The sequence below is a fragment of the Ovis canadensis genome, chromosome 26, assembly GCF_042477335.2.
Source record: "Ovis canadensis isolate MfBH-ARS-UI-01 breed Bighorn chromosome 26, ARS-UI_OviCan_v2, whole genome shotgun sequence".
Taxonomy (NCBI): Eukaryota; Metazoa; Chordata; class Mammalia; order Artiodactyla; family Bovidae; genus Ovis; species Ovis canadensis.
In genome coordinates this window covers 48,726,348-48,753,288 of record NC_091270.1, presented here as the reverse complement: position 1 = coordinate 48,753,288, position 26,941 = coordinate 48,726,348, and the positions used below count along the sequence as shown (strand labels likewise).

General features: G+C 39.5%; 2 protein-coding genes and 1 long non-coding RNA gene across 6 annotated transcripts in view; 1 reads left to right on the top strand and 2 right to left on the bottom strand.

Moving 5' to 3' along the window:
• DDHD2 (DDHD domain containing 2) overlaps nt 1-14,196 on the bottom strand; it is a 26,922-nt gene extending 12,726 nt beyond the window's left edge. The window contains exons 1-16 of one of the 2 annotated variants that reach the window (XM_069573024.1): nt 13,920-14,196; nt 12,448-12,675; nt 11,589-11,776; nt 10,707-10,796; nt 9,620-9,740; nt 7,240-7,329; nt 6,200-6,335; nt 5,643-5,851; nt 5,304-5,371; nt 4,523-4,645; nt 3,336-3,431; nt 2,213-2,323; nt 1,949-2,104; nt 1,593-1,695; nt 1,280-1,450; nt 410-572 (exon numbers count right to left, since the gene is read on the bottom strand). In XM_069573024.1, coding sequence (XP_069429125.1) covers nt 410-572; nt 1,280-1,450; nt 1,593-1,695; nt 1,949-2,104; nt 2,213-2,323; nt 3,336-3,431; nt 4,523-4,645; nt 5,304-5,371; nt 5,643-5,851; nt 6,200-6,335; nt 7,240-7,329; nt 9,620-9,740; nt 10,707-10,796; nt 11,589-11,776; nt 12,448-12,667 — 2,045 coding nt within the window. In that variant the 5' untranslated portion in view covers nt 12,668-12,675; nt 13,920-14,196. The remainder of the gene's footprint in view (nt 1-409; nt 573-1,279; nt 1,451-1,592; nt 1,696-1,948; nt 2,105-2,212; nt 2,324-3,335; nt 3,432-4,522; nt 4,646-5,303; nt 5,372-5,642; nt 5,852-6,199; nt 6,336-7,239; nt 7,330-9,619; nt 9,741-10,706; nt 10,797-11,588; nt 11,777-12,447; nt 12,676-13,919) is intronic. The other variant, XM_069573025.1, reaches the window with a different exon arrangement.
• Nucleotides 14,106-24,897, top strand: LOC138430960 (uncharacterized). The gene is made up of 5 exons (XR_011253460.1): nt 14,106-14,684; nt 15,224-15,355; nt 18,035-18,360; nt 22,277-22,403; nt 24,789-24,897. It is a non-coding gene; the product is annotated as an uncharacterized lncRNA (long non-coding RNA).
• The window catches only part of BAG4 (BAG cochaperone 4), a 54,945-nt gene continuing 52,731 nt past the window's right edge, over nt 24,728-26,941 (bottom strand). For all 3 annotated transcript variants that reach the window (XM_069573030.1, XM_069573028.1, XM_069573029.1), the window contains one exon: nt 24,728-26,941. In XM_069573030.1, the coding sequence (XP_069429131.1) occupies nt 26,456-26,941 (486 nt within the window). In that variant the 3' untranslated portion in view covers nt 24,728-26,455.

Below are 26,941 nucleotides of genomic sequence, written 5' to 3'. Positions count from 1 at the left end.
GATGCTTTTAAACTGTGGTGTTGGAAAAGACTCTTGAGAGTCCCTTGGAGTGCAAGGAGATTCAATCAGTCCATCCTAAAGGAAATCAATCTTGAATATTCATTGGAAGGACTGATGTTGAAGCTGAAGCTCCAATACTTTGGCCACCTGATGGGAAGAACTGACTCATTGGAAAAAACCCTGATGCTGGGAAAGATTGAAGGTGGGAGGAGAAGGAGATGACAGAGGATGAGATGGTTGGATGCCATCACTGACATGATGGACATGAGTTTGAGTAGGCTACGACAGTTGGTAATGGACAGGAAGGCCTGGCGTGCTGCAGTCCATGGGGTCACAAAGAGTCTGACACGACTGAGTGACTGAACTGAAGACAAAAAAAAAAAAACCCAAAACAAAAACAAACACTAACCAGTAGCACAGATGGCTTTGTAAAGCAAATAAATATTCATTAAAACTTTCAATGGGCTTCTCCTGTAGCACATAGTCAATGCGCTGGCCTCCATTCAGCATTCCCACATGGATGGGAGGGGCTTCCTCTTTCACTGGCACAGGGTTCTCTTCTGTGTTAACATCTGGAAGTGAAGGAACCTTGGTCAGAATATAAAAGCTTCCAGCCCTCCAAGGCTGTCCTTATCTCTCCTCACACTCCAGCCTCAGCAGAGGAGGAGCTACTCTGTTCAGAAAGCTCTTTCCTCTCAATGCCCTTAAAGCTTGTTTTCAAGCCACATTGATTTTATCCAATCCCCTTTCTTTCCTATACCTTTGACAGCTAATTCCATTTACCTTTGGTTTACAAACTAAATGCAAGCAGGGTTAGATCGCCTTTGGCAGTTGAAAAGAAACTCCTTTTGCAGTTAAAAAGCAAAAGAATGCAGTATTAACTGTGCAATCAAAAGAAGTGTCCCAGCTAGTCCCCAGCCAGGAAAATAAAACTGACTCATGAACACACAAACATTCCCTGGTAAAAGCAAGGTTCTTCACAGTATAGGCGGCTTAGCATCACCGCCACAGTGCCCAGTGGGGAACGGTTTAAAGCCTAGTTACTAGATGCTCAGCTTCTCTTTAACACTTTCCCTCACAAATAATTGTTTCCACAATTTGTGGCTATTTGATGACAGAAAGAAACCAGCAGAGCTGAAGGCCCAGTAGGACTCATAGTCTAGTGTTGGTTCTCAACAAGGGGAAAGTTAAGAAGACCCTGGTAGACTAAGAACCAGACTTCAGGGAGTCCCTGTTATCTGGCCTGGTGCAGGTAATCACTGTGTACAGTGTCACTGACCACTAGGCTTCTCCGAATTTGACTCAGGTTCTGCTTCTGTTTCTTCCGCAGTTTCTGAAGCTTGTAAGGCAGGGTATGGAGCTCTGGTGAAAGACTTCCAGGCCATCCGCAGTGAACCTAGCAAGTTATTCTTAAGGTCCATGCTCATCCTGGTCAAGCCCTCTCTCAGTTCTGAAACACATGTGAAAAAGAAAACTACATGGTTTACAGAGCTGTAAAAGGGCTCAACATAGCTAAGCAAAGTGAATGAGGTCCAGTCAGCCTGCACTGACCAGAAGGTCTACAATCATCAGGTTCTGGACTCAAGACATACCTAAGTGCATCCGCTTCCTGCCTTTATGATGTGGGATCAGCATTGGCTCAAATTCCACTCCAGGGACCACCATTGGTTCAATCCTGTAGGCCACAGGATCAAACTACATGCAGAAAACAATAGTTACACATACCTCTGCTGATCATAATGATGGTCTCAGGAATAAAAATAATTATAAGCTCATTTATTTTTAAAGTACTTGTTCTGCCCCCTTCACTTCCAGATTCATATTATAAATTTTCTCATTAGTACAAAATAGTATAGAAAAAAGTAAATCAACACAATAGACTATCATATGCTCTTTACCAATAAGCCCTAACATTCAGGTAAAATCACAAGAGCTGTCCAATGCTTACAGGGTGATAAATATTGAAGAAACCTTTGCATGTTGGAAATCTGTAGTTGGGGTCAATTCTTTTTAGCCCCCGGACAGTAAGGAACATTCCAATGGGAGATCCAAAAGCAAAGAATATTTCTGGTTTATAGATAAGCCGGGGGTATTTTACAGGCACCTGGATGAAGGAAATAAAAGCATCTCTTATTGATAATAAAAGTTACATTTGTTTCTACAATACCAATGGCAAACAATAAAACGACCAAAGAGAATGAGTACTGTTTACCTGCCCAATGCCGACATCCAGACCATTAGTGCTACTGTAGAACTCCGACTCTTTGGGGATATTAGACATATTTGCCCCTGCAGGTGATTGCGGGGTCGGTCTATTAACACCCTAAAGAATAAACGATAGTTCTGTGGAGCTGCTAAGTAGTAAAAAATATCCAAAGGATTATACAGTTTTCTACCAGCTTGGCAAGGTTTTGAAACGACAGTCAACAATTTTAAGAAGAATCTCTCAGAAAACAAAATAAAGCTAATGAAAACCAAAGCTGCCTTAAATTATGAATTGATATCCCTACATGCTCTAAAATGATGAAAGCTGTACAAAGCCATCTGGGTAGTAACTGAAACTTTGGGCAACCATTGTGAGAGAAAACGGCAGCAGAGCACTGTGGGGCGCTGGGGGCTGCTGAGGAGTTCAGTGTAGTCCTATGCCTTTCTAATCAAAGTAGACAGCATGTCTCTATCAGCCTTAAACCAGAACCAAACAACCTGCTAAACGGCTGAACAATAATCATCTAGGCTGTGGAAGGGAATTCAGTGGCAAAAATACTCAGTGCACAAGTACTGTTACAACATGGTTATACCTTGAATACATTATGCTAAGTGAAAGAAACCAGTCACAAAAGGCCACATATCATATAACTCCATTTGTAAGCAATATCCAGAATAAGAAAATCCAGAGACAGAAAATAGATCAGTAGTTCACAGAAGGGAGGAATGGGGAGTGACTGCTATTGAATATGATGTTTCTTTTTACAGTGATGGAAATGTTCTGGAATTCGATAGTGGTGATGTTATTCAACTCTGAATATGCCAAGACCCACTGAATTGTGTATTTTAAAAGGGTGAATTTTATGGTATGTGATGTGCAATATATTTCAATAGTTATAAAGCAAACCAAAAAAGGGAAACAACTGAATGGTAGAAGTCCAGGGGAGATTAGACTTCTGACACTGATAATATTTTTAAAGATATTAATAAACAAAATGTATTTAGTTTCTAACAAAGAGAGCCAAAGGTAAATTTTTACAACTGCTTAGCTCCCTATACATCTCAAAAAGCACAAGGGTACAAGGAAGTCAGAACACTGTTTAATCCCATAAGCTATATTAAGCACATACCATTGAATTTTTTCTGGTCCTAAAGTAGTTTAGTATCTTCTTTCTTGGTCCTAAAGGAATTCCCATTTCCTGAAGGTCTTTGTCTGTACATAAAGCCTAAGCATAAAAAATCAAACACTGTTTTTATTTCTAGGCAAAATAAAATCAATTAAATGTCCCGTTCTCTGAGAGGAATAGGCCTAAGCACTCTGTTGTTCTTGGCTTTACATGACTAGGAGTCCCCAGTGGTAAAGCATCACTAATAACTTTCTCTCTTAATAAAGGAGCTTAAAAAAGGAATATAAAATATCAATATTGGAGTTATCAATGCTGTAGTAATATAGATACTATTGTTAAAAAAAAGCCTACAGAAGTGAGTATCTAACTTCATGACAGAAAAACCCTCCACGGTTTCCACGCTCCTCAGATGTTCCATTCCTGAGAAAGGTTATGTTCCTATTCATGCATGTGAGTAGTGAGAACATAAAGCAAACACAGAGCAGAAAACACACCAACAATCCAGATGTCAGCTAAAGGGCTGCTCCCTGATGAGGGAAGTCTTCCTTAGGCCCCCAGACTACATCAGCTCATCCTGTGGCACACTCCTAAACCACTGTGTACTTTCCCTACTCAGAACTTAGCACAGTTGTAATTAATTACGTGTTTGGCTATCTGTCTTTTCCACTAAGCTATAAGCACCATGAAGTTTGAACAATATCTGCCTTATCAGCACTCTACCTCATACTTGGTACAGCTGCCTGATCATAGTAGGTATTTAGTAAATACCTGTTAAATGAACAAATGTATCACAAACCTTAAAAAAAAAAGAAAAGGCACACCTGCGGCGGCAAAAAAATAAGCAAATACCCACAAGTAGAGCTCTGGAAAGTATAACAGAAAATAAAAGCTGGAAAAGTCAGTGGCCTTTACACCTGCTCTCATGTTTTCAGAGCTGTGCTGGGTTTTAGTCTTTGCTCTATTCCTATTATCAACGTGGCTCCTCTGAACTTTGAACTCCCACAAAAAAAAAGATCACTTTATATGATGAAAAAAAAAAAAACAAATAATGTTAAAGAGCATTACTAATGATAAACTATGTATGACTAAAATGCTTCTAAAGGGCAGGCACTTAGCCAGCAGTATGATGAAAATAAGCAATAAAAATACCGAAAATGGAACAGTGTACAGTTTTAAAAGATTATTTTTACCAGAGCTTCCTTATCTATTTTCTCCTTCTCAAAGATGCTAAAGAATTCAGACAGTTGGAGTTTCTTCAACTCTTCCTCCAGTGTTGGTGTATCTCCTTGATCCATGAAAATACTTGGCAAATCCTAAAAATTAAATTGTAAAACTTATATTGTCTAAATTCATTTAGATTTTTTTATTACTACTACTCTGCAATAAATAAAAGCGCTATGTAAGATAGCCACACAGTATCTTAACTTTGACTGAATCGAAACGTATACAAAATATAAACTAAAATGTGATTGATCTTTAAGTTTTTGCAGTCGATTGAAACGTTATGTTTTTAAATAAATGAATCAGTGAATCAATGACTATTAAAGTAGTCTTCATCATCATTAACAAAACTTTCCCTGAGCTCTTAGTAGTGTTTAAGGACAGCTTTCAAGCAGAATTTCTATAAACTATATCAATTTGCATTCAATTAATTCTTCATTTCCTCATATGCAAATTCCATTTCAATTCAATGATTCTATAACTCTAATAACAGATCAGTAGTGCAGTGTATATTTATAATGAAAATAAGATAACCATAATTATTTTAGAATGTGGCAAATGTTTACAGAAGCATATTACTATCTTGCTTCTATTATCCAAGAATAACAGAGATAATTACAAATCTGTTAAAATTAAAATATATGTAAATTTAATATTATGGTATGAGACTAAGTGGGGAAAAAAAGTCTAAAATCTAAAAATCCCTACTAAGAAATAGTACAAGAAAACCTATCTGAACATCTAAATTACCTTTTTACTGTCAGTATCTCCCAAAGAATCTTTCTGATTTGTTAGGATATCAAACAATATAAGCGAACCTGTAAGTAAAACAGAAGAAGAGGGGACAATTTTGAAGCATTAGCACTGAACAGCTACCTTTTACACAAAAAAGGAATAAGCAAAATCTACTAAGTAGGGAGTCTTTCTTTCCAATCCACCATTACCCTTCCAATCCCTTCCTAATATTTCATCACAGACCAGTTCTACACCTCTGAATCTGACACTGATAAAAGACACTGTACTTCAAAAAATACTTAAAAGGTATCCATAAAATGTGATAGTCCTCTCCAGTCATAGAGAATTCATTACCTAAACTATGACCAGCAATGGATACACTCCCTTTGAAATCAGGGTTCCTCTGCAGAAAAAGTATATAAATTCGGTTCATTTCAGAAGCGACTGTGTCCACAATAGTCTGACAGTAGGTGGGGCTGTTGTAGAAGAAGACATCCAGAATCGTGTCGTTGGTAAAGTGCCTGAGGCGGTTAATGCTAGGCAGGGTTATTCGCTGCAGATCTCTGAAAAAAGGAAAGATGTTTTAAGCAGAAAACTTAAATAAATTCCATAACCTCCTTTATGCTAAAGAAATAGTAAAGCTGCGATAGTAAACACTAATGAGCCACTAAAACATACTGGAAGAAGATACACACCATTCCCTACTCCTGACCCAAGCTGGTTAAACAAAGGGATTGTTCAGCACTTAATAATGTAACTCTAAGAAAATGACACAGAAGTACAAAAAGTTTTTTGTTGAACAGAATTTTATATACACTCTCAGCTAACAGCAGAGATGTTCCTAAGCATATTAATGATCAGAAAACATTACAATCACAGGTAACAACTCAAAGGTGTAAAGTATTACTCACACATCTACACCAGTGGAATGCAAGGGACTGTGCCAGTTGACTGGGAGAAATTCTACCCTCCCAATCTGCTGATTTTCTTGGGCTTTCTTAAAATGCGTCTGTAGCAGGTTCAAAGAAACACTGCGAAAATCATTAACTAGAAAAGAAAATTAACTAATGCATTAACAGTGAAGCAATCAACTCACAGAATTAGGATGCAACAGATCATATGATTATACCACACTCATCTACATTTGCTTAGAGCACCTACTGACTGGAGTCAAAACTAGAGTGATATTAAAGAAAAATTAATAGTGCATATGGGAAAACACTTTCCTTTCATATAGGACTGCTTTTACTATATAAAACATTTTCATTAAAAAACACACACACACACACAAACTTCAAAACTTCTGTGTCAGACAAACTGTTTCAATTTTTTAAAAGAATCACCTGACTATGTCAGTTGGCCTTGCACTCAAACAATCATTCATTATCCAATATTTCAGAAAAACCACTGATGTTTAGAATTCATATTACACTGATCTTTAACCTTCTAGAAAGTTTATGCTTAGAAGCATTAGTCATTAGGATAAGACTCCCAAATTGGGATAATTAGACTATGAATACTACCTTTCAAAATCAAGTTAATGACCTAAATATTCTAATTAGAGTATCATGAGGTTTATCACAATGTAAGTTTAAAAAATGTAAGTTTCAGTTGTTCATTTAAACTAGATTATCTTTATGGTCATATATTTATGGTTCCCTTTAAATTTGGAATAGTTACAAACAGGACAATCACATCATAAAACAATTTTATCAGACTTGAAGGCTTATTCACTCAAGAACTATTAGTTAAGAGTATAAACCTATTAGCCTAAGGAAGTTACTAGCACTTCAGGTCTAAGCTGGGAGGCTTTACTACCTTGCCACCTGTCTTCAGCTCTCCAAATCTTATTACGCAGCTAAGAGGACAGCCTAAGACAACACTATCTCAGCTCAGAGGAGTACTAACAGTCCCTTTACATGATCTAACCTGACACGCTTTGCAAACCTACCACACTGTACAATGCTTCGAAAGCGGAGATCACAAGCAGGTCCGATCCCATGGACTACAAAAACCAAGTGATCTATTTGTAAAGGTTCCCCTACAAGTGAAATTATAAAGAAAAGTTATTCAGTATAACTAGTCATGTATTCTAAAATCAAACATTCACAATAAGCAGGTAATAGAAATGGGCAAGTTAAAATATGAGCAGATTTTTTTTTAAGACACAAATTTTCCTATATTTCACTACTCAGTAAAAATATTGCAATTTTACTTTGTTTCTAATTTATCTCAAAAGTGTTTCTAATTTATCTTAAAAATATTTGGTTGGTGCAAAAGTAATTGCGGTTTTTGCATTGTTGAACTTTGCCGTTTGATATTGGAAAACATTGTTAATGAATGTGATTATGTTATAGATCTAACATCTAAATGTGTTTTAATACACATTTCTCACCTTGTTTCTTTGCTAAGTGTTATTACTTGCTGTTTATTTTGTATTTATTTTAGACTATGAAAATGATGTTAGACAAAAAGCAAATTTGAGGGATTTTCTTAAATAAGGTCAAAATGGGTTGTAAAACAGCAGAGATAACTTGGAACAACAACAGTACATTTGGCCTAGGAACTACTAATGAACGTACAGCACAGCAGTGGTTGAAGAAGTTTTGCAAAGGAGATGAGAGCCTTGAAGATGAGGAGCATAGTGGCCAGCCATTGGAAGTTGATAATGACCAACTGAGAGCCATCATCAAAGCTGACCCTCTTAAAACTAACAAGAAGTTGCAGAAGAACTCAACATCGACCTTCTACAGTTGTTCAGCATTTGATGCAAATTAGAAAGGTGGAAAAGCTCGCTTAGTGGGTGCCTCATGAGCTGACCGAAAATTTAAAAACTTGTCATTGAAGTGTCATCTTCTCTTATTCTGTGCAACAACAATGAATCATTTCTTGATCAGATTGTGACATGGGACAAAAAGTAGATTTTATACAACAACTGGTGACAGCCAGCTCAGTGGCTGAACCAAGAAGCTCCAAAGCGTTTCCCAAAGCTAAAGGTACACCAAAAAAAAGTCAAGGTCACTGTTTGGTGGTTTGCTGCCAATCTGATCCACTACAGCTTTCTGAATCCCAGCGAAACCATTACATCTGAGAAGTATGCTCAGCAAATCAATGAGATGCACTGAGAACAGCAATGCCTAAAGCCAGCATTGGTCAACAGAAAGGGCCCAATTCTTCTGCACGACAACACCCAACCCCACGTTGCACAAACAACACTTCAAAAGTTGAACGAATTGGGCTACACAGTTTTGTTTCATCTGCCATATTCACCGGACCTCTTGCCAACTGACTACTACTTCTTCAATACTACTTCTTCAAGCATCTTGACAACATTTTGCAGGGAAAACTTTCACAACCAGAATGAGGCAAAAAAAATGCTTTCCAAAGTTTGTCAAATCTGGAAGCACGGATTTTTATGCTACAGGAATAAAACATTTATTGTTGGCAAAAATGTGTTGATTGTAATGGTTCCTATTTTGATTAATAAAAATATGTTTGAGCCTAGCTATAATGATTTAAAATTCATGGTCCAAAGCTACAATTAGGTTTGCACTAACCCAGTAAGTCGGTAAAAGAATTTTTCAGGATTTTAAAACTTTTTATTTTGAAATAACTGCAATTTTTACAGAAAACTTGAAAGAATAGTACAAAAAAATCTCTTTTTCACACAGATTCCATACTTTAACATTATATGTGTGTGTGTTCACACACATTTATTTTTAGAACCATTTGAGAGTAGGCTGCATATATCATCAGACTTCACATATCATATCTCTTTAAACCGTTAATATTTTGTGTTTCCTAAGAATATTCTTTTGTATAACCACAGGGCAGTTACCAAATTCAGATAATTTTACATTGACAGAATACTTAAAAGGAATTTTATAATCCAGTTAAATATATTACAAAACCAACCATAAATGCCCCTAGTTAGAGACCAATGGATAACCATCAGGGTCCTACTGAAAAATAGTTTCCCTGGTTGAAAAACTTCAAGGACACAAGTTACCAGGAATAAATAAGCAAGCAGGAAGAATCACATTTCTTAGAATTAGGACTAAATCAGTTCATTTGTACTTAGTGACTTCCTGATTAGTAGTGCCCAAATTTTATCCATCCCACCATATATACTTAGCAACTTCAAAAGATTTTTTTATACCTATTAAGAGTCTCACTAGATCAAGTAATACTAATCGTAACTTAGAATAAGCCCATTGGATTAAAGACCACTTTTTAAGCCTCAAGGTAATCAATGTCATAGAAAAAGGCCACAGTTTAAGTCATAAACAAGTATATCAGAAGATAAGAAAAAAATGAATGATTAACATTACCACAGTGAATGTCAACAGAGATGTTCTCAACCCCCCTCTTCACTGTTCGAGGTCGACCTTGCTCAGCAGGTGCTGAACCCCATTCATCGGACCCTGCAACTGGCTGGTAATGCACCATAAGCTTAAATAAAAAAGATCAGAGCAATATTTATTCTACATTAAAGACATCTTAATAAGTTCTCAGGAGTGGGGACAAGTCTTTCAAAACATAAAGTGTGAAAGAGAAAGTCAGTCAGTTGTGTCCAACTCTGTGATCCCATGAGCTGTAGCCCACAAGCCTCCTCCGTCCATAGAATTCACCAGACAAGAATAATAGAATGGGTTGTCATTTCCTTCTCCAGGGGAATTTCCCCAACCCAAGGATCAAACCTGGGGCTCCTGCATTGCAGGCAGATTCTTTACTGTCTGAGCCATACACACTCAAATCTCAACTGGAGTTTTGCCATGTAACTCCAATAGCTTGAAATGAGAATCCTGAAAATACATTAGGCTAATGTTGTATACTTTAAATATCTCACTATTTTATTTGTCAACTATACCTCAATAAAGCTAAAAAACAAAAGGAAAAAGAAAATGTTGATACATATCTTTCAACAATATCCTACACGTGAAAGATATGCCCACCTAATATGTCAGTAATCTTCTTAATCTACAATGACATAATTTTCCCTATGAAAACTCTCCTTGTAAGAGGTGAATGAGCAAACAATGGTAGTGGTTATGGTTTTAAGTTTCATAATTGTGAATGCAATATAAAAATTTCCAAAGGTTATCCTATATAGAACCGCTAGAAAAAAGAAGCCACCAAGAATTAATTGCATTCTCTTCAGTAACTCAATTAATCTTAATCCTATCATTAAAGTGAAAGTGAAGTTGCTCAACTCTTTGCGACCTGTGGCCCACCAGGCTCCTCCGACCATGGGATTCTCTAGGCAAGAATACTGGAGTGGGTTGCCATTTCCTTCTCCAGGGGATCTTCCCAACCCAGGGATTGAACCCAGGCCTCCTGCATTGCAGGCAGACGCTTTAACCTCTGAGCCACCAGGGAAACCCGATCCTATCATTAAAGGGCCTTAATTTGCTTTACCTTTGGATTGTGTAATATAATAATTTCTCTGTTGGGAGACTCCAATTTCTTTTTCCATTCATCCAGAGTTACAGCAAGCATGTAAGTTTCCTTAAAACAAGACACATTTCATTAGATTTCTCTAATGGCTTTTCTATTAAAATTGAACCTCTCTTCAAGAATATTGCTAGATAAACAATTACAGTAAGAATATCTTACTCCAATTTATCAAATTTATTTTAATTCTCTTTAAATGACAACAGACACTAGTATAGAATAAAACAAAAAACAATCAACAAAAAATAGTCATTCTGCTTCTATCATCTAGACTGGAAAAAACCGCTATACACATTTTGATATATTTCTTTCAATGATATTAATGCATGTATATTATCCACAAAATTAGGATATTACACATAAAGTTCCTTCTCTTGATTTATCAAATTTATTTTAAAATTCTTTTAAAACTACAATAAGTAACAGTATAGAACAAAGAAAAAAATCAGTCCTAATTCCATCATCTAGACTAGAAATAATCATTGTTCACATTTTGATCTATTTCTTTTAACAATATTAATGTCCTACTCCAATATAAAGCAAATTTCAGAATAGTTTCAGAGCTAGAAAAATAAAAGCAAAAATGAACAATTCTATGGTCATAGTTTAAACACTAACAATGATCACCATTAGAGAAAAAATTTTTAAAGACATAAACAGTTTCTGTAATATTTTAAAATCTGAAAACTACTTTATCCTGAAACTGACTTGAAAAAGAAATGCCATAAACTGTGTTGCAGATAGAACCGAGCTCTCTTTATAAATTCACAAAATAAGTCACAAAGAGGAAGAAAAGATTATTAAATAAGACAAGAAGAAAATGAGTAAAAGAGGTCAAAGGAATACCTCTAGAACTTGGCTGAAGCTCTCCGAGTATGGAACATACTTATTATCTTTGTCTCCCTTGTAAAACCAGGTACATCGTCTCACTTCTGAAGCCAGCTCATCCCAGTAAACAGCATACCGCATCCTCTCCCCCAAATGAACATCATATCTACCCCCATCAGTGGGAACAATTGTATTACAATCTTTTCCTATTGAGGATTGGAAAGGGGAAAAGCAGCACATAGTATAGCAAAATAAAATACAACTGCCACTCCCAAAATACAACTCTGAGTTATATGTTAAATAATGTTATAAAACACATGATCCCTCTCTTCTTGGCTAAACCATCAAAATCATTCTTGGCTTTAATGAAACATAAAAAAAATAATACCCAAATTCTATTTTGCTCTTTTTCTGAGGAGAGATTATAGTATCCCTTAAAAAAAAGAAAAAAAAAAACTGTAAATAAGAAAGCTTTCCTGAATTTTTTGCTTAAGGGGTCAAAAGGTAAATTAATGACCTCATGATGATAAAGTACTAACCAGAATCATTCTTACTTCATAACATAAGAAAAAACAAGTGAAAAAGTAAAGAATTCATTCTTCTGCAATATGACACTACCACCCACCACTCTTTATAAACAAAAACTGAAACATAAGAAACATTATTGGATAACTATGCAGAAATTACAATAGGCACTGTTTTCAAAATACAGACCAAATTCTTGAATATTATAAACTCATTGGACAATAATGCAGAACTTCAGTATTAAAATGCTATGGGAGATAACTAGAAACAGCACTCACTATAATATCATATTACAGTTTTAAAGGAATGACAGTAAGTCCTCGCTTGTTACAAGTCATCATTTTTACCCTACCAGAGCTATATGCCTCTTCCAGCTGCTGTGAATCCTGTGAGTTGAAAGGAATCCATGTCTCCTTAGAATCTATTATCTTACAATAAAACCAATGAGGAGAAACTGGTTCATACAAACTGCCAGCATCCATGTCTACGAGCTCAAAGGAACTACATGAATTTGGTGATGGAGATGGGTCTGACTGGGACGACTGTTCCTGCTGTGACTCCACTGATGACATTTCGTTCTCTAAAAGACAAAAGAAAACTTTCAGAAAAAAAATTTCCTTCTATTAACAGTGTAATTGTTCATACACACAGACACACACACACAAAAAAAAAACAGGGTTATTTTTAAGAGGAATTTCTGAAGAAAAAAAACAACTAAGGCGGCCATACAATTTAAAATATAAATAAAATAAATTAATAGCTTTGTTTGGTTGGTTTCTGGTTTTTTTAAGGGAGGGAAGGAGGCTTTAAACAAAATGCTTCTCATAGTTAGACCAATGGGCTTTGCACTGATCTCCCAATCCTCCCAGAAAACTATGATTTTAATTAAGCAAACCTGGAATCATGAGAAACGCATGGTCAAAACCTTGATTGCAAAAAAAACCCAAACCACTTTACCCCAATTTCCAATATAAATCTAGTGTCAAAGCCAAAAACATTTACTCCAACTGTTTTTAGTAACACCTGCTTTTTGGCTTCAGGCTACGGGAATTACAATACTGAAAATAAAACTATTCACTTAAGATAACAGTCACTTCTTATCAATCCTTGCAAGGTGCTGAAGCACGGGCGATGGTACAAATTTCTGAAAACGCGAACCCTCGCTTGGGGCCACTGCGCGCACGCGCGCACCCACTCGCACGGTCCAGGTCTGAAGAGGAAAAAGGTAGCAAGTGACCTCCTTCCCCTAAGGAAGACTGACCTGTGTGTTTCCCCTTCACCGCTCGGCAAAGACTAACCAACGCTGCACAGACCACAAAAGGGAAACCCAGGCTCCAGCGAGGGGAGCGGGCGAGACCATCTCGGCACTCAGTGCAGCTGGACCGGGAACACCCGGCCTCCCTCTGAGCCGCCGCTCCCCGGCTTCCGCCACTTTTTATCTTTTTTTCCCCCCAGCACGAATTTACCTCCACCACCTCGCGTGTCCCCTCTCCCCAGGACCCCGAGCCTCCTGCGACCCAGGTTTGAGACCTCAGGGCTCGCGGACGCCTCTCCCCGTCCCGCCTCCGGCCCCGCAGAGAGCAGCGGGGCGCGGGTGGAACCGGGTGACTTCCCGGCGCCTCCGGGAGCCGTCGATACCAAGCGGGCCAGGCCGCATCCCAGGGACCGAGGCCACCCCGCGCCCCACAGGGTCTGGTCCTCCCGGGGCCCCCCTTCCCTGCCTCCAGGCATCGCGCCCTCCTCCGCCCCTGGCATCTCCATCCCGCAGGGCCTCCCAGCCGCTCCTCGGGTCGGGGGCCCGGGGCCCGGCCGCCGCGGACTCACCTGGCTGCCTCACAGCCTCTAGCGCTCTGCTGCCCTCGCTCAGAGGGGCACGACATGTCCCCGCGGAAGCCTGCCCCGCGAGCAGGGGCGGGGCGGGGCGGAGCTTGCGGGCCCGCGGGATTCGCGCCAACACCGTTCTCCACCGCGCTCCCAGCGGGAGAGTTGCCAGCCGGCCGGGCTGCCGACAGCAGAGAGCTGAGGTGACGGGGAGCGCGCCTTGGAGCTACGGCCGGGGCTCGGAGACCCGCAGGGGCGCTGGCGGAAAGTGTCGCGAGAGGTGGATGGACTCGCGCGAGATGTTATCCTCGGAACCCGCTGGAAGTCGGCGCGCGGGACCAGTGGGTGTTGCGTGCGCCGTGACCTCCGCTCCGAAGCCGCCTGCGGGTTCTCGGCATGAGGCAAGGGAAGTCTTTGGAAGGAAGGAACGCGCCCTGAGGCGTTACGGGTGGAAAGCCAAGTCTCGGTGAAAGCAAGGTTCTTCGAGCAAGGATAAACAAGCCCAGCCTCTTCACTTTATAGAGAGGAGGACAGACGTCCTGGCCCCCGTGGTACCCCGGCTGACCTGCTAATGGCCAGGATGGTGCGAGGACGCTGGCATGCCACCCACTGCTGAAAAGTTGGGCAGGGAGCTGGCAGCAGCTGCGGCTACCCAGACCTTCGCTTCTGGGTGCTGAGAACACATACCATTGGCATTTGCAAGGGGAAGATCTCTGGGGCTTTGCCCTTCTCCCTGGCGTTTATTAGGATTTCGAGGCTGCCGAAAAGGTATGTTTAAAAGATGTTGAGGTGAGCTTGGCAGGATTCAGAAGCCGCAAGGGAGGTTGGAGGTGATATTTTTGTCTAAACAAGATGACATGACTGAGGTCAAGAGTTTAAATGAATTTCCTAAGTAGTAGAGCTGCCCAGATCTCCTGAGGATTTAGTTTTCTGCAAGACCTCAGTTCCTTTGGGCTACAATACTTTTCTGTTTCCTAACTAAATTACAGGGCAAGGGTTTGGGGGATGTTTGTCAGTCTTATTTCTTCAAAAGGGAGAAAAGGGAAACTAAAACAAATTTTTGTAACATATTCTCTTACGGTTTAAGCCACACACAATTATCCACAAGTTTACTTATACCTTCTCCTCAAATTTATAACACCTGAATAGCTTCAGTTATCTGCAGAGGATGAAGAAAGCCAGTTACTAGGATGCTGTTAGATGACTAATGTAACTAATAACAGTAGCTAGCTTTTACTGAGCTCTTAACCATGTTCTAGGTACAGTTGTAAGCATTTTACAAGTATAATCCCATTTAATTCTCACAGCAACAGGGTGTTGTAGGTTATCCCTATTTGCAGAGGTGGTTAACATGCTACCAGCAAGTGATGGAGCCAGTACTAAAAACACATGCTGTGTCATCTGAGCCTGCACCTAAGTAACTTAACCTAAAATCACAGGTAAGTGATAGAATTGGAACTTGAGTTCCAAGATCCTCTTTCTCCAAATCCCTGATGCAGCCTACCAGGTGTTCTCAGCTGTGGGGGGAGGCTCTCAGTACCCTCTATACTGTAACTGTTGAGAACCCTAGACAGGGTCTATCATGATTCAGTGTACTACATGTTACGACAGAAATTTAAACACTTAATTTATTTGAAAATAAGAATCCATTTTATGTAAATATTTTTGTGGGAAAATATTTTCCAGATTTTTTATCAGAGAAAAGAATATTGCTTTCATTTTTGTAAATTTCTTTAATGTCTGGCTTAATAGAAACCCATTGGATTCTTGTATTTGCCTCTGCATTCAACCTGTTATTAATACAACTTTAGTTTTGGCTGAACTACAATATATGAAGAAAATGCAGGCTCACTGAACTGTGTAGATGGAGAAGTCTAATAGCCTTTTGAGATAAATTGTGGGATATTCTAATACTACACTAAAATTCAACAAATGGTAGCTCCTCAAAAGTTAGTTGCCACGGGGATAATCCAGAGAGATGATATGGGGTGGGAGGTGGGAGGGGGGTTCAGGATTGGGAACTCATGTACACCCGTGGCGGATTCATGTCAATGTATGGCAAAACCAATACGGTATTGTAAAGTAAAATAGAGTAAAAATAAATATTAAAAAAAAGTTTGTTGCAGTGTGGGATCTGAAAACTATTAGTGAATTTTTGTTCTCTGATACATTAAAACCCATTGGTTTATTCTGTACTTTAAATGGATCTTTTACTCTTGCATGATTGATGACATCATGCATTGATTTGGAAAACAGTTCACTGAGCTATGCAGTCTTTCAAATGTTAACAATTTTTAACTACCACCAATCTAATTAGAAAAGCATTTTAAGTATTAGGAAGCGTCAAGCTCAAAGAAGATGTTTTCCAAAATTCCTTTTTCTTTAAAGGTCTGATTTCATCATTAGCAACAAATACTGTCAGTTGTGTAAAGTTCTGCCAAATACCTAAATCTGCATAGCCACAGTTTGTTATTTGTACTTTCAAATAAAAATGATGTTCCATGATAAAAAGCAGCTAGTTATCAAGTCCAATATGTTAGTTTCATGTGCTTTTTCCTCACAAGACCAGCTGCAGTATTGTGACTTACAGGAAAAACATATATTGGTCATTCAGATGTGTGAAAGTGAAAAGTCGCGCAGTTGTGTCTGACTCTTTGTGATAGTCCATGGAATTCTCCAGGCCAGAATACTGGAGTGAGCAGTCTTTCCCTTCTCCAGGGGATCTTCCCAACCCAGGGATCAAACCCAGGTCTCCCATTGCAGGTGGATTCTTGACCAGCTGAGCCAAAAGGGAAGCCCAATACTGGAGTGGGTAGCCTATCCCTTCTCCAGGGGATCTTCCCAACCGGGGTCTCCTGCATCACAGGTGGATTCTTTACCAACTGACCTATCAGGGAAGCCCCATTCAGATGAATGTATATATTCAATTCACAATTCCTAGCTCACAGCTCTCCAAACCTTTGGACTTTCCTGAGCTATAAAAGCAGTAGGATAATATTTGAACTCTCGTCCTCAGGTCCTAAAAATACCTCAGGGAAAGTGACTCTGAGACAGAAAGAGGGGGAGCTGCTTCTCTGGAGAATCAACCATGTGATTGGAGGGTGGGAACTTTCAGTCCCAACGCCCAACCTCTGGTGGAGGGCAGAGGGGTTGAAAGTTGAATTAGTTGCCAATGACTTAGTCATGCCTTTGCAATGAAGCCTCACTAAAAATCCAGAGGCCAGGGTTCAAAGAGTTTCCAGGTTGGAGAACACCTGTGGAGATTAGGGGGACCCATGCACCTGAGAGGGCATGGAAGCCCCTGCCCCCTTCCACCAGGCCATGCCCTATCTCTCATACCCTATGTATAAACTGGATTTTCCTGGGATTTGTGAGCTGTCCTGGCAAATTCATTGACGCTGAGGAACAAGTCATGGGAACCTCTGATTTCCAGCCAGTTGGTCAGAAGCACAGGTAATGACCTAGATGTGTGACTGGCACCTGGAGTGGAGGATGGTCCTGTGGGGCTGAACCCTTCACATGTGGAATCTGATTCTGTACCCGGTAGACAGCTTCAGAAGTGACTTGAATTCTTGGACACCCTGCTAGGGGTTCAAGAATTGCTTGTTGGTGTGGGAAGGTCTCAACATACACAGTTGAAATTGGGTCTGGAAACCCTTTCTCACCAGCATAGTTCAGCCCGCAGAACTGTTTCTTGCATCCTAACCATTTTGTCACATAGAATGTCAAAAAGGTGTGAATTCAAGGGTTAAGAGTTAATAAAATTAATAACTTACTCTTCATGAAGTATGGAGAAGGCGATGGCACCCCACTCCAGTACTCTTGCCTGGAAAATCCCATGGATGGAGGAGCCTGGTAGGCTGCAGCCCATGGGGTCGCAAAGAGTCAGACACGACTGAGCAACTTCACTTTCACTTTTCACTTTCATGCACTGGAGAAGGAAATGGCAACCCACTCCAGTGTTCTTCCCTGGAGAATCCCAGGGACGGGGGAGCCACCAGGCTGCTGGTGGGCTGCCGTCTTTGGGGTCGCACAGAGTCGGACACGACTGAAGCGACTTAGCAGCAGCAGCAGCATGAAGTATATTTTTAAGTGAAACTGGCTTTTTTTTTTAACAGATGCATGACAGTGGACAATACAATGACCAATGGCACAATTTGTTTCCACTGCCTTAATTCCTGGAAAGGCACCAGGAATTTTACCCACCACTGATTTTCCATCAACAGAGCAAATGGCAGCAACACAGCAAAAAAGGCAAATCGTGTCCTGGTACTATTAGGAAAACAGTTTTCATCCTGTGACTCTTAAAGGGATCTCTAAGACTGCCAGCCTCCATGGACCACCCTTTGAGAACTATACAACAATTAAATGTGCCTAATCTCGGGCTTGGAATAAGAATACCTACCCTGAAGGAGTTCACAGTCTCAATAGGAGAGACAAGCAGGTAAATACATCTTATCCAGTGCTGTAACACAAACTAGATACACCAGTAGTTACAAAAGAGGGAGTAATCAAATGCCCAGGCATACCTCTAAAAGTTCTCACTGTAGGTCTTCAGTGGGATTCAGAAATCTGCATTTTAAACAAGCCCTTTAGGTGATTTGGAAGCATAGGAGAAGGCAGTGGCACCCCACTCCAGTACTCTTGCCTGGAAAATCCCATGGACGGAAGAGCCTGGTAGGGTGCAGTCCATGGGGTTGCTCAGAGTCAGACACAACAGAGCGACTTCACTTTCGCTTTTCACTTTCATGCACTGGAGAAGGAAATGGCAACCCACTCCACTGCTCTTGCCTGGAGAATCCCAGGGACGGGGGAGCCTGGTGGGCTGCCGTTTATGGGGTCACACAGAGTTGGACACGACTGAAGCAACTTGGCAGCAGCAGCAGCAGATCATAACACAAAGTATAAAATAAATAAATATGGGTCCATTCAGATATAAAGAAATACATAAATGGGAGACAATGAACAAATATACCTTGCAGGGAGAGTCTAAGAATTAACCAATAAATACTCTGAATGAGTTGGAGGATAACTGCCCACCCCCAAATGTATAACTGCATACGGGGACTTTCTTCCAAAGAATACAGCTTGGAAGCGGCGGTGGGGGTGGCACAGAAAGACTGTAGTGGAGAAACCTGACAGGCTTTACCTGAGCCAGGTGATGACAGTTAAGATCAACAGGATAAGCTACATCGATAATACAGCCATTTGATATCTGATGAGAAAGGGCACTCACCTCTGTGGTCTTCCTCCCCAAAACACAAGCCCCAGTGTGATCAGGAGAAAAACATCAGACAAGATAAATCCCAGTTGAGGGGCATTCTATGAAACATCCGACCTGCACTCCTCAAGACCATACAGGTCATCAAAAACAAGGAAAGTCACAGGGGTTCTCCGGTGGGCTGGTGGCTATCCACCCAAACCCGGATTCAATCCCTGATCAAGGAATTGAGATTCCACACGTCTCACAGTGAGGCCAAAACAAGGAAATTCTGAGAAACTGTCATGGCCAAGAGGCTCCTAAGGAGATATGATGACTCAATGTAATACAGTATCATAGGTGGGATCCAGGAAGAGGAAAACTGTTAGGTAAAAACAAAGGAAATCTGGATAAAGTATAGACTTTAGTCAATAAGAATGTATCAGTACCAATCCGTTAGTTGTGACAAATATACAACACTAATTTAACATGTTAATACTGGGTGTAGTGTATGTTGGATCTCTGTATATCATAATTCCTCTATAAATCTAAACTATTCTAAAGTAAGAAATTTATTAAAATAAATAATAGAAAATGAGCAAAAGACACACAGGGACATTTTTACAGAAGAGGATATACAACTGGCGAATAAGCACAAGAAGAGGTTCAACGTCGTTAACCATTAAGGAAATGCAAGTTAAAAGCACAATGAGATATCATTACACACTGATCAGAACGGTCAAAATAAAAAAAAGTGACACCACCAAATGCTGGCAAGCATACAGAGAAACTCCGTCACTGCTGGTGGGAATGCAAATGGTACAACCTCACTTTTAGGAAAGTCTGGTAGTCTCCTAAAAAATTAAACATGCACGTATCGTATGACCCAGAACGGCACTCCTGGGCATTTACCCCAAAGAAATGAAAACCATGTCCACACAAAAACCTGTGCATGAACGTACATAGCAGCTTTATTCATAATAGCCCCAAACTGAAACCACCCAGATATCCTTCCACAGGTGAAGGTTGACCAAAGGTACATCCATATCACAAACTACTAATTAGCAATAAAAAAGAACTACAGATACAGGAAAACAACTTGGATGAATGTCAAGAGAATTTTGCTGAGTGGGCAAAAACCCCAATCTCTAATGATCACATACCATACAATTCTATTTCTGTAACGTTCTCAAAATGACAAAATTCAGAAATGGAGAACAGATTTGTGATTGCCAAGGATTTAGTGTGGAGGGAAAGGGAAAGCAGGGGTGGCTGTGAAAGGTCAACAGGAGGAACAGCGGTGGTGGCGGGACTGTTCTGCATCTTGTTCCGTATCAATGTCCACATCCTGGTGGTGACGTGGCAGTGAAGTTTTGTGAGATGTTACCATTAGAAGAAACTGGGTAAGGGGCACAGGAAAGCTCTGCATGGTTTCAGAAAACCATCTGTGAACTAACAAATTACCTCAGAACAAAAACTTTAATTAAAAAGATACAATATAGGGCATCCCCTGGCAGTCCAGTGGTAGGACTCCACACTTGCATTGCTGAGGGCTGGGCTTCAGTCCCTGGGGGGGACTAAGATTTCCACAAGCTGCTCAGCACGGCCAAAAAATAAAGAAAGAATATGATACAGTTGGCACCCCTATCCATGAGTTCCACATTCACGGATGCAGCCAACCATGGGTTGACAATATTTGGAAAGAAAGGAAAAAAATTCAGTCAAGTTCCAAAAAGCAAACACTTGAATTTGCCACACATCCAGCAACTATTTACATAGCATTTACATTGTATTTACAACTATTTACATAGCATTTACATTGTATTAAGTATTATAACTAATCTAGAGGTGATTTGAAGTATGTGGGAGGATAAACCTAGGTTTTATGCAAATACTACACCATTTTTATATAAGAGACTTGAGCATCCATGGTTTTTGTACTGGAACCAATCCCCCACCCATACTGAGGGATGGGACTGTATCCCTAATTATTCTGGATTTCAGAAAAACAGTTATTTTTAGTATCATTATGTCCCATGCAATATGTGGCACACACTGATACTAAAAGATGAGTTGTTGTTTATCTGAAATTCAAATTTAACTGAGAGTCCTATTATTTTATCTGACAACACTACCGTTGGCATTCTACCAGGGTAACGTGTATACTGTAAAATAAAGAACATTTAAGAGTTGGCTAGAGCAAATGTGCTCTGATCTCAGAAACCCCTAAATCCTCCCTTCTCAGTAGCTGGCGTCTCCTCTGCTCACATTTTGTACTGTGTGCTAACCGTCCACCACTTGTGATGAGAAGAGCCACATAGAGTGTAAAACCCTCCTTTCTCCACAGAGAAGTAAAAATTATCCAGATAGTCCTTCCTTCTCAATTTCCATTTAAAACAGATATTCTTTCTAAGAAAAAGCATGAAAAAATAATTAAACAGAATAGTCATGAAGCATTTTCTAGAAGCAATTTTGAGTCTCCAGTAGAACAATAATGGTCTCCAATATAAAAAAACAACCAAGAACTAACAGACATCTGAAAAAAAACTCTAACATGAAAAAGATGGCAATCTAAAAAGAAAGGGAAAAGCAATTTGTAGGAAATTCATTATTCAAGATGAAACAAATATCAAGAAATTACCATTAATGTTCTCAGAGATATAAGATGCTACACCCACAAACAAGAGCAGAATCACATAGAGAACAAAAAATTCCTAGAAACTAAAAATATGGTAAATAGAAATGTAAAATTCAGTGGTGAGTTGGAAGATAAAGGTGAGTAAATCTCCCACAGACAGCAAAAAGGCAGAAAACTGAAGTGAAAAGTCAAAGAACCAGGCTAAGAAATCCATAACAGAAACAGCAAGAATTCTACAAAGAGGTAATGGAAATAAGGGTAGCAGAGGGGGAAGAGAAATAAAAAACCCGAGAAAATATTATAGGACTTAAGGGCAGGTGTCTCCAGAATGAATTATGCCCAGGAAAATGGACAAAAACAGACCCACACCGATGTTATACTGCTAGGAAATTTCAGAGGGGACAAAAATAGCCTACAAGCTACCAAAAAAAAAACACCAAGTTTTAAACAAAGGATCATGAAAACACATTTTCAAATATGCAAGCTATTTTAAAAATTATTTCCTATACACCTTTTATTCAGAAAGCTACTGGAGAACAGGCTTGACCAAAATGAGGGAACACACTAAGAAAGACATAGATTGCATGAAAAAAAGAATCCAGCAGGAGAGGTGGAGAGAATCCCCAGGATAAACAGAAGATACCAGAATGTAAGTATGCACCAAGAACACAGCCATTCTCCCATCAGAGGGCCCCCAGAGCACAGCTTCTTCAGGAGCCTGAAATTGACCAAATATATCTAAGCATCTTAAGAGAAGATTTAGACAAATGATGGTGGGTTTGAGGTCAAATTAGTGATAAGTACATCAGCAAACCAAGTAAGACAAACGATTCATTCCAGGGAAATTCATTCATTCACAATTCCAGGAGTTGTGCAGGAAAAGTAACCAGTTTACCACATGAAAAAGCTCTAGTCAGCATTACATAGTATAGTAACGAACAACAGAACTACCATATAAGTGGCTGGAGAAACTGGAAGGAGGAGGGCTGCAATGTGTATATCGCACAGGCAGAGACCTGACCAGCATCTTCTACAATAGAAAACAAGAAGAAACAGCCTAAAATTGACAAAGGAAGAGGGAGAAATACAACTGTGTTATTAAAAACACTGGGACTTCCCTGGTGGTCCAGTGGTTAGGACCACACTTTCCACCACTGGGGGCCGCAGAATCATCATTCCCTGGTCGGGGAACTAACATCCCACAAGCTGCACAGTGCAGCCCAAATTTTTTTTAAAGGTCAAAAAAACATGGAGAGAATTTTTTTAAAAAACTCAATTGAAAGTGGTTACTTTTGTAGAAGGAAAAATGAAAGTATGACAGAGAGCTCCTTTTCATAAACTTTAAATTGCTAGTTTCTATAGAATTATTTGAGTCTTTAAACTCATAACTTTTTTTAAAAAGAAAAAAAAGATGAAAACTCCAGTCATCAAGTACCATCCCCCCAAAAACTTCAATGCCAATTTAATCTATATTCTTCAACTTAAAAATCTTCCTACCTCTAACGGTATTACATTAACCAGCTAAAAATCAGTTTTAAAAGCCCTATTTTTCAAAGCATTTGGAAGAATTCCCCACCAAGAATGTAGAGACTAGTCCATGACACTGATACTTCATCAGGACTTACTTGTGTAAATGTTTATACTGGCGTTTGTATTTGCAACAATAGTGGTTATTATAAAAAAGAGATAGTTGTGTTTAACATGCCAGATTTGGGTAACTTTATTCAAGATTTTCACAAAAATTATCCTCAAAGTAATATTAAACTTGGACACTTTTTAAAAGTCCAGATCTGAAATATCAAAAACATTTTGAATTCAGTCTGGAGTGAATACTAAGTCAAGAACTGAATCAAATCCACACAAAAAAATGGACACCAATTTTCCTTAAGTTCACTGTATTTTCTGGAAGAGGTTGCCAATTTAGTTTTCCTTTCCTTGACAGTAGCATTTAGAATCATTTTAACATGGCTTACATCTCTAAGTTCTAAGTCTGTACTTATCCTGAATATCTTATTATAATTAAAACTATAAATCCAAAAGCAATAGCCCTCCCTTAAGAAGGAATCCATTAATAAATGTAGAAGGACTTCAAGAAACAAAGTCACACTGGAACCTCACAGTGGTAATCGACACAAGCAAGATCTGCCAATGGACTAAAAAATGAGTGGGCTGAAGTTTAAGCAGAAATGGGGCATTTGCATAGCTCACATTATCTCCAGCAAACAGCCACTACAAAGGAAAACACAGTAAGTTTACAGTAGTGATTCCTAGACACCGCCTTAGGTAGTGGCTAAGGTTAGTAACACCAGAAATACATCACCGCATCAGGGGTCATAGATACACTGTCACAGATCAGAGGGCACTATGATGACATGACAACTAAATTCAAGGCAGGATCCTGGACTGGATCCTGAAACAGAGAAACGGCATTAGTGAAAAGACTAAGAAAATCTCTACTTTCCAAAACTCTACTTTAGTTAATAATACTATTAACTAAAGTATTGTATCAAGGCTAATTTCTTAACTTGACAAATGTTGTAGTTATGTAAGATGTTAATATAAAGGGATTATTAGTGAAGAGTATACAGAAACTGCTGTTTTTACAACTCTTCAGGAGGTCTAAAATTATCTAAAATATTTTTTTAAATAACTGTTAAAAAACACACACGTCTGTGTATATAAATAAATCAAGACTTCAGGGAAACTGCTATCATGGGCACTCAGTTAAAAAATAGTGTTCTTGCCTGTATCAGTCATTGTCTCACTGGCTTATGAGCTTTAAGGTTCTCCCCCTTCTAATATTTGTTTCAACTTTTTTCTTAAAAAAGCCTTTTTTTAAACATTTCTATATTAGGCCAAAAATAAAAATCCTTGAATAAAATTGGCACCATATTATCTCGTAAAATCACTCATATCAACCTAAGACCAGTCACTATTTTTACTCTAATTGTTCTCATCATATGTTTGTATTGGTTTTGTTTTTTTTTTTAATAAGGAGAGAAAATGGCTGAAAGATTTGTTTTCTTATTAATAGGCCTGGCAGTCAAGAGGGGAAAAAAACACTATCACTTGGATATCTTATTAAGAAACAGCAGTTTTTCCAATAACATATTATATACTGGAACTCACTTCAGATGTAAAAAGTAAGTTATCTACCTAAGTCTCTTCTACACGATAGCTTAAAGCTACCCAAGCAAAGGGCTTTCCTGGTGGCTCAGGAGTAAAGAATCCTCCTGCAAATGCAAGAGACGTGGATTTGATCCCTGGGTCGAGAAGATTCCCTGGAGAAGGAAACAGCAACCCACTCCAGTATTCTTGCCTGGAGAATCCCATGGACAGAGGAGCCTGGCGGGCTACAGTGCATGAGGTCACAAAGGAGTCGGACATGACTGAGTGACTAAACCACCACCCAGGCAAATCCAGCTAAGACCTTTTCAGTATCCCTTTCTTAACTCTGGCTCTGAAGTGACTGTGTTTACGGGTGGTAAACATCTTTTTTATATAACAGGCAATATGTCTACACAATTTATTCTAGGGAAACAAAGCTAACCATCACATCTGCCTTTAAAAGAACATAATTTCCCACTCTGGCTGTGGCTGATTCAGTCCCAGCATGAATCCTCTTTTACCCTCTGTATATCTTACTGTACACTGAGCAGATAAACCGAGCTGAAGTCCACTCATAGGGATCTTGACAGTGAAGCTACTATTTTAGGTGGAGAATAGCATTCCCAAATGGTTGTGCCTATTGCTTTTGCAGTGACTGTCTCTCCTCGGCATGGTGTTTTTATTTGTGTTCATCACACTGCTCTGTATGGAAGTAGCTGTAGTAAAAAGATAATGAAGTGGCGGGGGGGGTGGGGGTGGATTTCTAAGTGGAGCTTCATCCAAATACAATGAAGAAAGCAAAAAAAGAATATGCCCACATTTTCATTCCTATAGCCATGCCATTTCCAAATTAACCTTCTGATAGTAACAAGAAAAATAGAAGTGGTAAAACTCTTAACCTGATAATCTGTACAAAAGAGGAGACAATCTACCTCAGAAACTCATTACACGGTGCAATATATTCAAGTGGTAAAAGGGTACAAATTATCCAGAACTGCCATACTATCTGGCTGTCAGTACAGTCTCTTGAGTAATTATATTAAACATATTACTACAAAATATACCAAGAAGTAGAGAATCATACTATATTTGTGAACTGCAAATAACAAAACAAAACAGAGGTCCAAGGGGGCTAAAGTCCAAGCTGTAATTTACACACAAAGTGTATGGTGAAAGCAGTTACCATGTACAAAAATGTGACAAGTTATCCAGATGTTTTAAAAAAACAGAGCCTGTCCAAAGAACATCCAGTCTTATCCTGTAGGTTTCTGAGGAGCCTGTTACATAAGGTGAATTCCCCTCCTGCTGATAAGAAGCAGCTTGCCGAGGACACCCATGTATTTCTTACTGGGCGAGTCTACTTGGCAATACCGATAACCGGAGAGCTCTCTCTTACATTCACTGGTCTGAAAACAACTCATAACCCAACTGTTCTTCCGAGTCCTTTACCAGTTTTTCAAGCTTTCTATCAAAGGAAAGTTGGAATGTATTGCTTCTTGTTGTCAACAGGCATTTCAAAAAGAGGGTAATGAACCAAAATCAAGAGTTCTTTGGTCGAGTTAGTAACAGGCTTCCCCTTTGTTCTAAATCCCTTCATAATCCCTTTTTTTCCAATTTTTCCAGTATGGCCTGGATTTTACAAACCGCCTCTTTCCTGGCCTGCCGGACGGAGTCCTGGCCCCCAGTTTCAACTGAATCCAGTTCCAGGAGTTCCTTGGTTAGCATCTCTTCCAGAAGCCAGTAGGCTTTGTCTGTCTTTTTTCCTACGAACTCTTCTACTTCTTGCTCAAGATACTGGACCTTCTCCAGCACATGTATGATTTTTTTAATGCTTGGGGGAGTCCCTTCATCTGAAGATAAACACTCTTCAGCAAGATGATTACCCTGGTCTTGAGTGCTGGGATGTTCGTGGGTGGCATTACCGTACAGATGAGGCTCAGCACTATACTGGACCTGGGAATCCAAAAGCTCCGAACTGTCATCATTCACCGATCCCGAGGACTCGTACTGATGGACACTACATGGAAAGTTGTGCTGGCTCATGCCCTGGTCTGGTTGGCTGTAGGTGTAGGAGGAGTC